The sequence below is a fragment of the Acanthochromis polyacanthus genome, chromosome 20 (genome assembly GCF_021347895.1).
Source record: "Acanthochromis polyacanthus isolate Apoly-LR-REF ecotype Palm Island chromosome 20, KAUST_Apoly_ChrSc, whole genome shotgun sequence".
Taxonomy (NCBI): domain Eukaryota; kingdom Metazoa; phylum Chordata; class Actinopteri; family Pomacentridae; genus Acanthochromis; species Acanthochromis polyacanthus.
This window is the reverse complement of record NC_067132.1, coordinates 23,417,782-23,430,169: the sequence shown is the minus strand read 5'-3', so window position 1 is coordinate 23,430,169 and position 12,388 is coordinate 23,417,782. Positions and strand designations below refer to the sequence as shown.

The following is a 12,388-nucleotide window of genomic DNA, read 5'->3' as shown; positions in this document are numbered from 1 at the left end:
CTCGCCCACCGGCAGTTGGAGATCCGGGCTCGGTTCTGTGTGTGTTCGGCGGAGCTGCAGAATAGCGGCAGCAACATCAAAGGGGCTCCAACCGACTGTGCCCACGTGGGGGGTGAGTTCTTGTTGTCGCAGACAGCTAATCATAGGGAGATTGTGGTGAGCACTGGTATTCGCCCACAAAGGGTCAAAAGTCTTCTCCCCGCGCGCATAAATCAGAGCTCCACGGATAATTATGGCACCATACACTGACTAGTAGCAACGTCTCCACGCGTGTAAGAGGCTCCTCGCGCGCAGAGTGTTTTTTGCGCCGGTGGAGACTTTTTTTCAGCTCGCGCAGGGTACCTGTTTCGTGCGCGAGAGAGAGCGCGCGCAACACTCTGTCTCGCGCGCGACTTTTGACCCAAATTTGACGCCATACAACAGACAGGAACGTCAGGAAGTGTAGGAATACTGAACTGTAATTCCTACAGCACTGCATGTACAGTTTCCCCGAAGGAGACTGTCCTATGTTCACATTTATACTTTTGTTTTTTCTTGTGCTATGCAGCTCTGTTTTCCTTTCTGTATCACAATGATGTGGTCTTGTCCCTCCAGAGAACACTGAAATAATGACGACATGACTAAACAATCTGACTGTCTTATCCACACGCAACGCCACAAGGACTTTTCATTCCGATGGCACTGACATGTTCACTGACAGATATTTACTTCTGAGAGATGTAGTAAGGGGTTTGAGCAAGAGACTGGCTTTCGCCGGTAATCCATGGTGTTTTGCTATTTGTACGAATTGTTTCGGGAAATGCACTTACTGTTTTGCAAATGTCCAGGAAGATTCAAGAAATGTACCAAAGCGACTGAGAAAAACTGTAATAAGGTCCATAGATAATGAGACTAGCAGGAATACAGGGACATCTTGTGGACAGTTTCTGCAGTTGCATAGATTTGTTTCATTTTAAATTCCCCCTGAACGCCCTGTACATCCTACAAGTAGTTAATGTCAGTTTTTCACTGTAACAGACCATGAGCAAGATCCTGGTTGTGTCTTTCTTGATTGATTGATTGATTGATTGATTGATCGATATGTACTGTTTAGTGTCTTACTTCAAAATTAATAAATTAATCAAAAACAGTACAGACAGGTGGATAAAGTGCACACAGATTTATAAAATGATTTAAAGATTCACTAAAACTACTAAAAGATGAGTAAAATATAAACATGAAGGATAAAGTATACAATATGCTCACAACAACTAGATTAAAATAGAGTGAATAAAAGACAGATTTACTTTGTAGAATAAAGAACAGCCTTCAGCTTAGTCTTTAAAATGTCTACATTTGGAGAAAATCTAAGTTCCAAGGAGAGCTGGTTGCAGCTGTGGGCAGCTCAGTAAACGGATCTAGAGATGATAGAAATGATTGTAATACAGGAACCCACAGACAGCATGGAGAGTATCATCAGTTTCAGGATTTAGATGATGAAATGTGACCTTACATGCCACAGAGGTGTTAGAAATCTGACCTTCTGACACACCACAGAACAGCAACATGCTGACCTAATGTCTGACTGAACACCGAGCTCACTTTACTATAAAAGTCACCACAGCAGTCACGTCTGAACAAAGCGCACGATAACAGATAGACACACACACAAGTAGCAGCATTTTTAGTAGTGAGAAGCGATTTTTAATCACATTTTAGTGCAGACATTGATCCAAAAACTTCACAGAGAGCAAAGACTAAAATCACAAAACACCTTTCTCATTCACTTTGTCCTGTGATTTGACATCAGTTACAATCTGACGTCGAGAACAGTTTGTGGTGAACAAGACAGGAGCGCTCAGATTTATGAGGCTCACTGACAACCATCAAAGACTTTGGGACTCTTTCAAACTGGAAATGATCCTCTGTGGTCTTGGTCTCCCAGAACTATAAGCTGATGTTGAATTTTACACGGTTGTTCTTTAATTTCTAACATCAGTCCTATGCATCGGTCTACTTTTGTTACGGAAATGATTGTATTTGTTGATGGAATGTTCTTGTTCATTGTCATACTGTGGTGATGAGTGAAGAGGAACAAGGACACAAGCTACCCACATAGGAGGTTGCAGGATAAGAAACCAGTCCCAACCACCTGCTGGTAGTGAACTAGAGATAACACATACCAAGATGGGTAACTTGTGTTTTGTGCCTGTAAAAAAATGATGCTATTTTCCTAGCTTGGAAAATCCAAACTGAATCTCAATGTAATCTCCTATCTCCATGTGAATTGAATCGTGTTTCCCTCCCGGGACAGTTTGGTACGACCAATCATAGCACGGGAGGCGGGAGTTAATGCTGCATCATCTTCAGCGCCTCGAAGATGATGCCGGAGGAGGAGGAGGGGGGCCAAAGCAAATCTTTTTGTGGTCTCTTGGCGTTTTGGATGGCATTAGTCGTTGCCTCTTTTCACTTGACGTTTCCGACGATGAGGAGGCAGTGGATGGCTCGTTACTTTCAGATTCTTGCCATTGTTTGTACAGAGGAAAATCCCGTTCCAAACTTGTGAGTAAATTTAAGCAACTTTTACACATACGCACCGACTTGGTTTGGCTCCGATTTAAAGTTATTCTTAACACCGCTAATCGTTCGGAAGGAGTCTTTTGTTGCGTAGCCTTTTCAAAAATAAGTGTTGTACTTGAGAGTACCCCATGTATTCGCAGATTTTTGTGACAAAAACGGCAGTAATCATTCACCGTGACGCTTTCTCGGCTGCATGCCATTGTTGTTTGGACTACATGGACTTCAAGGTCGATTTGTTTGTGCGTCACATCCTTGTTACGCTGATTGGTTCTTTCTCGTTCAAGCTGCATTCGTTAGCCCCTCCTTTTTGAAATCGTCTCCTGTCATCACAATGCCACACTGCCTTTATTTGTATTTATATTAATACATAAATAAAGTCAGTCTGGATTTTCCAAGGCAACTATTTTCCACTTTTGCCAATCACTTGGCCAAACTGTGTTCTGTGCATGTTGATTCCTTGCACAAGTAAAACTAGAATTAATTCGGAGAAGTCAGAACTCCACTGAAGAATTTTCCCGGCAACTTTCCAACAAAATTCCAGCCAACCTGAAGTGCTTTAAAGTCAACCTGAACACGCTAAGCCTTGTTTATACACAAGCTTTCCTCTGCCCTGTTACACACTCATGATATTTGACTTTCTTTCATTGAGAACAACTTTTCTTTGTGGCATGAGAGAGAGATGGATAACTCTGTCACATATCTGACCTTTTCTAAGCTTAACTGCCTTTAGATTGTGCAATAAAATCTGTGATAATGAAACACTGTCAGTGAATTGATAAATCCTGGGAAATGAGGCATTGAATCACTTCTTAAGAACTGCTATCCATCTATTTGTTGCAGAGGCAGCATGCCTCTAGAACACTCCCTGTGCAAACACTTTATATAAAGATGCAGTGTTTTGTTGTGAATTTCATCACGTCGTTCATTTCCGTGCACAGAGCAGCTGAGGTGCATCCAAGGACGAGGCAAGCACGCTGCAACTCTGCACCAAATGATGCATTCAAATATTCCTGCCTGAGACCACTTTCATTATTTGAAAATTCTTTATTCATACACGTTCACATACATTTACCAAAAACAGCCTTTAAACAGATTCTGATGAGGATCAAAAACATTTTACATTCATTTGGTTTAATTGTTAAACAGTGCATTTACACTGTTTCTATCAGGCAGAATGATGCAAATGTGAAACAGATATAGAGGCTGAGCTGCACAATTAAACATTCTGTTCACTGGTGGTTTTAGGGTTTGCACGTTACACAATTTATCTCAAAATGTTTATAAAATAAAAGATAAACTCCCCTTCAGGTGAGGAAAGTCGAGCACAAGGAAACAGAAGATGACTGAATGTTGACTTAATCAAAAGCATTTAAATTTAGGGCTTTATTGCAGAGTAAGAGCTGATGAAAATTAAATATTAAAATTAAAATTTCATATTTTTGCAAAACAGAATCCCTCTTTAACTTTCTTTGCTAGTTAAGTTTGTAACGCTGGATCTCTTATTCCTTTTTAATTTGACTCTAGTGTGTAACAAAGAGTCACAGAGGCAGAACATGAAAGCTACGATTCAACTCACTGCAAAGAGAAGAAAAACACATTCATGTAGTTTGAAGAGGTGCTTTTTATTGTGTCCACAATGCAGAGTTAATACAAGATGACATTTATGACGATTTTCAATTGCAAAGCACTCAGAAGCCACGTTAAATCATCATTTCATGCCCTTGGAGTCGGCAGAGCTCCAGATTTCTTGACCTTCTCTGTAAACCACCAGTTTTCCATCATCAGTCAGCTGAAGGCGGCACATGTTGCAGCAATCTTTGGCAGAGTTTGTGTGCCACCTCGGCTTGTCACATGCATTGTACATGACCAGGTTGCAGTCAGCCTGCATGCACACGCGGACAGCATCCGATCCAGCAGTGTCTGAAGCCCACACAGGCTTCCAGCCATAGATGGCAAAGTTACCATCATTCTGCAGGTGGAAACAGACACATTTGACGATTGTTAGAACATGCATCTCCAAGAAATCTCACACAAAAAGTAGAAAGATCAGCTATTATAATCTTTCTAAACTCCTGGATTGACAAAATTTGAGTTACTGACCTGGAAAACTGCCTTCCACTCCCTGTTGTTGGAAAAGAGGGAGTCTCCCTTGCGGAGCTCGTCATTTTTGGACAAGTAGTTCCTGCTCATTGTTCTGAAACAGAAGAAATACATCAGGTCTGTCCATTTAAAACACAGAATATCCTTTTAACAACATCTCTTTCTCATAGTAATGTCAGAATCATTTAATCAGGGTAGAAGTAGAAAGTACTCACAGCCTTGAATGTTCCACAGCAGTCAGAGGTGAAAGGAGTGATGCAGTTGGTGGCTGATGTCAGCATCTTTATATCATCTGCATTGGGGGTGGAGTGAAAGCGACATGCCCCTTTTACTGGAAACATGTAGATATCAGTTCTCAAGAAGCGGTAGTAAATTTTCCTATTGATCAATAATCTTTTGGGGTTCTGGACAACCACAGTGAAAGCATAGTCCCCACAGGGAAGCACAGGGGCAGGAGTGTGACAGTAAAGGGCTGTATAAGTGCAAAGGTTGTTGGGGAGATATCTATATATGGCACCATGAATGTCTACCTGACCAAGCATGTTTTATGACCTGAAACCAAAAGAACCTGTTCGGGAATTATTTTAAAGAGAAACGTAAAAACACAGGTAGGAAGGACGTACACTACCAGTCAAAAGTTTGGACACACCTTCTCATTGAATGTTTTTTTTTTTACATTGTGGATTCCTACTGAAGGCTTCGAAACATATTTAGAGTTATTGCACAACTGTTTGGTTGCTACAAAATTCCACATACAATGGTGGAAAAACGTTTTCGGACACCCCATGTATTTGTGAAATATTGCATTAAGAATCACTCATCTGTCTTCAAATGCAATTTCTTTTAGGACAGTCACAGCCAAAATACTAGACAAATCCTAAACAAAAGCCTTTGGAAACTTAAAATTGATTGGTTACATAAAATACATCAGAAATTTTGAGCATTGGGTCATTTTGGTACCAGTGATCCACAAATGAAGGTCGTGCTTTTTATTAAAAGACACAATTTTTGTTGCCGTGCTTCATGTCTATATAAAGCCAGCACATTTGACAGTTCTTCAGAGACAAAAATGGATAAAACAAGGAACATATCGCAGGAGACACCCCTGAATAGAGATTCTCAGCCAGGAAGGTTACAGCTGCCACCAGATAGCTAGGAAGTGCAGATGCAGTCCTTCAGCAGATGGATTCATTCTGCAGAAGTACAGACGAACCAACAGTTTGGGAGTCAAACCGAGATCCGGACGTCCAAGGGTTTCTTCAGCAGGAAATGACCACATCCTGATCTGGATGTGCAGGAAAACCGCCGAATGACATCAGAGGAGCTTCAGCAGCAGTGGTCAAACCAAACTGGTGTCCAGTGTTCCACCCACACCGTACATGGCCGACTTTTAGATCATGGCTTAAGGTCCTACAAGGCTGTCAAGAAGCCTCTGATCAATGAGAGACAGAGGTCAGCCCGACATAGTTGGGCTGAAGCACACAAGAACTGGACAGACAGGAATTGGAAGAAGATTGTTTGGTCAAATGAGTTCAGTTTCCAGCTTTATGTTCCTCCTGCTAATGTGAGAGTACGCAGAAGGCCAGGAGAAGCATTTTCTCCAGCATGTACAGTACCTACTGTCCAGTATGGAGGAGGCAGTATCATGGTTTGGGGATGCATGACTCCTGCTGGTGTTGGTCATCTTACTGTCTGCGATGGCACATTGAACTCAACATTCTCCAAACCCACATGCTCCTTGGTCCTCCAGATAGCTCAGCTGGTTGAGTGGGTGACCACTGAACAGGACTACAGTCCCCAACACATGAGGCTTGGGTTCGATTTCAGCTCACGGCCCTTTGCTGCAGGTCTTCCTACTTTCCTGGCTGCCTCTCTATTAACCTGCCAAATAAAGCCAACAAAAGGCCAAAAAAAACCAACTAAAAGAAAAACCCCACCTGCTCCTTTCTGCACATACTTTGTTCTGTCGAGGTCAAAACAGGATGCTTCATCAAGATAGCGCCCTTTGAACACACCCGGGGCCAGAAGAACTTGGCTGCAGGAGCACAGTATCCAGGTCTTAGAGTGGCCAGCTCAATCCACGGACAAGAGCCCCATTGAAAATCTGGAGCGGATTATCAAAAGGTCTGTTTCAAAGCTTAAATCAAAGAATTTAGAGGAATTAAAAGCAGTAATTCAAGAAGAATGGGACCAGATTAGCCCTCAACAGTGTGAAAGGCTCGTGTGAAGCATATCAGCCAGGATCAGCGCTCCACTGCGTACTGATGGCAGGACTAGTAAATGAAGAGTTCATTTGCAAAAACAGGTAACTCCGTTTTCAGAAAACTCATTTTTTTTGTTTACTTGAGATAATAATAATAACACTAATAATTTATTTTTTCTCTATTTTGTCATGTATTTTTCTACTGAGTCAAATCCACTCAACTTCAGTTTCATCTATATTATCTCAAGTAAACACTAAAAAATAAAGTTTTCTGAAAATTGATCAAAACGGAGTTATCTGTTTTTGCAAATGAACTCTTCAAATATTAATTTGATGATGTGATGGTTGTTTATTTTTTTGTTCAGTTTTGAACACATTCTGTTATTTGATGACTTTGCTGACAATGTTGAGAACTGATATATTGAAACTGTCAAGAATATAGTTTTGTCAGTTTTTCTTGTGAACGACAAACCCATATTGCTAACTCTAAATTGCCCGTAGGTGTGAATGTGAGTGTGATTGTTTGTCTGTATATGCAACCCTGCCACAGACTGGCGACCTGTCCAGGGTGTCCCCTGCCTTCGCCCGAGTCAGCTGGGATAGGCTCCAGCACCCCCCGCAACCCTAATGAGGATAAAACGGTGTATAGAGAATGGATGGATGGTTTAATTGGTAAACAGTGCATTTACACTGTTTCCATCAGGCAGAATGATGCAAATGTGAAACAGATATAGAGGCTGAGCTGCACAATTAAACATTCTGTTCACTGGTGGTTTTAGGGTTTGCACGTTACACAATTTATCTCAAAATGTTTATATAATAAAAGATAAACTCCCCTTCAGGTGAGGAAAGTCCAGCACAAGGAAACAGAAGATGACTGAGTGTTGACTTAATCAAAAGCATTTAAATTTAGGACTTTATTGCAGAGTAAGAGCTGATAAAAATTAAATATTAACCTGAATACTGAACTGAATTTTTAAAATAACACCACAATTATGAGAAAGCGGCTTTTCAGAACTTGTGACAGTAAAGTGAGCAACGCATTGTGTCTGAAAATGTTTCGATTGGGTTGTCATTCTTTCATATTTTTGCAAAATAGAATCCCACTTTAACTTTCTTTGCTAGTTAAGTTTGTAGCATTGGATCTCTTATTACCGCTGCCAGGAGGTTATGTAATCATCGGAGTTTGTTTGTCTGTTAACAGCATAACTCAAAAAGTCATGGACGGATTTTCACCAAATTTTGACAGGATGTCCGGAAGAGCAAAAGTAACAATCGATTAGATTTTGGAGGTGATCATCGTCTGGATCCAGGATTTTTTTGAAGGACTATGTACAATTGAGCGATGTCTTCCGGACATTCTGTAAAAATTTGGTGAAAATCCGTCCATGACTTTTTGAGTTATGCTGTTAACAGACAAACAGACAAACAGACAAACAGATGGCCTGGCGGAGGTCTGCGCTCTCCGAGTGCTTTTCTAGTTCCTTTTTAATTTGGCTCTAGTGTGTAACAAAGAGTCACAGAGGCAGAACATGAAAGCTACGATTCAACTCACTGTGATAAGAAGAAAAACCCATTCATGCAGTTTGAAGAGGTGCTTTTTATTGTGTCCACAATGTAGAGTTAATGCAAGAGGATCATGAAAAATTTCAATTGCAAAGCACTCAGAAGCCACGTTAAATCAATTTTTCTGGCCTTTGGAGGTGGCAGAGTTCCAGATTTCTTGACCTCCTCTGTAAAGCACCAGATTGCCCTCATCGGTCAGCTGAAGGTGACACATCTCGGCGGGAGATTGCCAAGTGTTTGTGTTCCACCTCGGCTTGTCACTTGCGTTGTACATGACCAGGTTGCAGTCAGCCTGCAAGCACACGCGGACAGCATCCGATCCATCAGTGTCTGAAGCCCACATAGGCTTCCAACCATAGATGACAAAGTTGCCATCATTCTGCAGGTGGAAACAGACACATTTGACGATTGTTAGAACATGCATCTCCAAGAAATCTCACACAAAAAGTAGAAAGATCAGCTATTATAATTTTTCTAAACTCCTGGATTGACAAAATTTGAGTTACTGACCTGGAAAACTGCCTTCCACTCCCTGTTGTTGGAAAAGAGGGAGTCTCCCTTGCGGAGCTCGTCATTTTTGGACAAGTAGTTCCTGCTCATTGTTCTGAAACAGAAGAAATACATGAGGTCTGTTGTCAGAGTGTAGCTCCGCTGAGAGCTCCCACATATCAAATGAAGATATTCACCGAACCAGAAAGACACGGAGACTGTAACTTTTTACTTGCAAGGGTAACAGCACAGTGTAACAAGACACATTAGTGCGAGCTACAAAGACTGCTCCCATACGAAGTTTATTTTATACACAAGCAGAAACGAAAACATAGCATAAGATAAGAAATAGCTCGAGTTACACAAGGGGGTGTGCTAAGCTGTAAGAGTGGAAATATACTGACTAGAGGAGCAAGATGTGTGTGTGTGGGTATGTAATGAAGATTATTCTATAAAGACACTATATACAATCAGTTAATGCCCTACGGCTTGATTATGATAAATATATTCTCAAATTCAACTCTAACATTCCCTCCTGTTTATCATGATCAAGAAGTGTAAAGCTCAGTTAACAACATCTTGTAAAAACATATTCTGCTGTCACGTCATTTGCTTGATAGCCTTAAGTTCAGGATCGTTTTCTAGCTGATCAGTTATGTCGATTAGTGCGTTAGTGAGATTATTAAGAGAAAACCAAAGTTTATTTACACTTGCGGATAATCTTGATGTACCATATGAAGGAACTAAAGACATGAGAAAACGTTTTGGTTTACTGAAAGCAGGTTGTTGTTCTTCTTTAGTTTCACGGCTTTGGATTCGGTGTGTGTGTATATATGTCCTGTTCTCCAATTGTTGGTCAGTAATGACAATTACAGCAGGTTGCAAATGAACTAAGGTACAAGTACCGCACCAATCAAATGGCAAATACCAATAAAGAAGTCCTCCACATTGCCACATCATTTCGGGTGGAGTGGAGATTTTTGGTCCGAGATTAAAGGTTGTTATGTTTCTTCCAGTCCTATATTTATCTTCAGAAAACCACCAAGATGTGTTAAATCCTGCAATAAAGGGAACTGATGATAAGATAGCAGACGAGTTACTGGAAAGTGATATTATATGGATGCAGTTAGGTGTTCCTGGTAAGTGATGCCTGTACATATCGCCACAGGTGCGTTGGAGACACAATGGGAAAGGAATTTTAGTTCGTAATGGTGCAATTCCCACTCCTAATGTGGTGTTCGTAGCCTGTGAAAAATTAGTGGGATCCAGCCATTTTTCCTCATGAATAGTACAATTTGGAAACCAGTATGACATGTTACCAGTGAAATGCTTTAGCATTCTGAGTGTGCTTTCACCAAATATACACATTGTTTCTGATTTATTAAGTCCTACAGGAGTGAAAAAGGTCTGATGTGTAGCATGATGAGGTAATTGTGAGCACACGTAGCAATTGGTGACATTATTCTGTTGTGCTGTAAAATTCATAGCTTTATACCAGAAGTTCTGTTCCCAAGTCGCTGCCATGGAGTGTTCATGGGTCCTTTTAGTTCTGTGAGTTCCTGTAGAGGAGAGAGAGAGAGGAAGAGGAACCACAGGAGTGACAAAGTCACCCCTGCGACTAGCAGAAGTCGCCAGAGAGCCATTCTAAAGTCGGGCGCGGATTAGTTGGGTTCTTCACCGGATTGAGACGTCAGCACCCTATTGTGCTACTGACCCCTTTGTATCGGACTTCCACCGCTACCCCGTCGGTTGATCTGGCTCGGCTTCCAGTTGTATCAGCTTACAGTGCGATTGGTGGATCCACGAAGGCCGTTCAGCAATTTTTATTGCCGTGGGTGTCGTCAGCAGTATTTGATACGGCCCTTCCCACCGAGGCGACTTCCAATTCTTTCTCCTCAGGACTCTGATCAGGACCCAGTCTCCAGGCTGGAGCTTCTGTGTAGACAAAGGAGAAGAACACTCTGGCAGATTATTGGAACTCTGAACTTCTCTCGTTTTTAACATATGCATCATCCAATCTGCTAAAGTTACTTCTCTCTCACTATGATTCAGTGGATTATTGTTTTGTGGAAGTGGAAAAGGTCTCCCATCCACTATCTCAAAAGGTGTTATTGTTGTGTCTCCTGTAGGCGTAATTCTCATCCACAATTTAACCAAGGATAAACAATCTGGCCAAGGCCTCTTGGTTTCTTCCATAGTTTTGGCTAGCCTGTTCTTTATTGTCTGATTCGTACGTTCTACAAGGCCGGCGGATTGTGGATGATATGCGCAGTGATTTTTTAGTGAAAAACCCAATGCCTGTGAGCAATGTGTCACAATTGCATTTACAAATGTGTACCATTGTCTGATCTAATTATGGCGGGAATACCATAAGTTGGAAAGTAATGGTTGCAGAGAGCTTTTGCTACAGTTATGGCTGTGTTATCTTTGGTTGGGTATATTTCAACTCTAACATCTGTCCATTTAAAACAGAGAATATCCTTTTAACAGCATCTCTTTCTCATAGTAATGTCAGAATCATTTAATCAGGGTAGAAGTAGAAAGTACTCACAGCCTTGAATGTTCCACAGCAGTCAGACGTTTAAGATGTGATGCAGTTGGTGGCTGATGTCTGCATCTTTATATCATCTGCATTGGGGTGGAGTGAAAGCGACATGCCCCTTTTACTGGAAAACTTATGTGGCAATTCTCAAGAAGTGGTAGTGAAATAACCTATTGATCAATAATTCTATGGATTCTTTTTTCTGCTATACACTGACAGAAGGTTATTGTTAGAGCTGTAAATTCTTAAACTCACACCTCAAAAATGAACAGTTACATGGAAACCATCGTAAACGTAGTGTGACAGTAGATTTTAAGTTTCGACTGTTACTCCCTTATTTATAGAGAACATTGAAAAATCTAAATGAAATCTAGAATTTCCAAAGTGGGACTCACAGTGGCATCCACCTTTTGGCTGTGACTTTTTTTTTTTTTTAAAGCAAAGCATCAGCGTCTAGAGTCAGGTGATCGCTTGCTTCCTGGTCATGACAGTAACACACCTGGATCATATATTTTATGCTTTCAGTTGTTTGCACAGATGATTTTGGAATCTGTAGCTGCTCTGACATTGCTCCACATGTCTTTGCTGATTCCTCAAAGTGAATGATTTCCACCTCAGGCTTTCCCACTGTATTGTTTGTGGTTTAGTCCAATGACTGCATCACATGCATCCTGTTTAAATTGGCTCAGAGGAGTCAGCAGCTGTAGTCAATCACTCACACAAAGTTAAGAGGCCATAGCACTAAGAAATTTGATGAACACAACTTTCTACATCACTGAAACTGATCATTTAGGTCGCTGTATGTATGTTTTTGCCCCAGCAGATTTTGTCATATTTCCATAAGACATGTTAGAACTCCTGATTGAATCTTTGGATCCCAGTAATCAGCACTGATCTTTGTTGCATTTAGTTCCGGCAATGTTTGAAGG

The 12,388-nt window shown here is 41.1% G+C and overlaps 1 protein-coding gene across 2 annotated transcripts; it reads right to left on the bottom strand.

Moving 5' to 3' along the window:
- Nucleotides 1-4,162: 4,162 nt before the first annotated feature.
- On the bottom strand, nt 4,163-11,513 carry LOC110952621 (uncharacterized). 2 transcript variants are annotated; one of them, XM_051940664.1, is made up of 3 exons: nt 11,469-11,513; nt 4,660-4,753; nt 4,163-4,528 (listed from the first exon to the last, which is right to left on the bottom strand). In XM_051940664.1, the coding sequence occupies exons 2-3, from the start codon at nt 4,747-4,749 to the stop codon at nt 4,268-4,270; spliced, it is 351 nt and encodes a 116-aa protein (XP_051796624.1). In that variant the 5' UTR covers nt 4,750-4,753; nt 11,469-11,513; the 3' UTR covers nt 4,163-4,267. The 2 variants fall into 2 exon arrangements, with proteins under 2 accessions (XP_051796624.1, XP_022051936.2); XM_022196244.2 differs by lacking the exon at nt 11,469-11,513 and adding an exon at nt 4,875-4,991.
- Nucleotides 11,514-12,388: the final 875 nt, after the last annotated feature.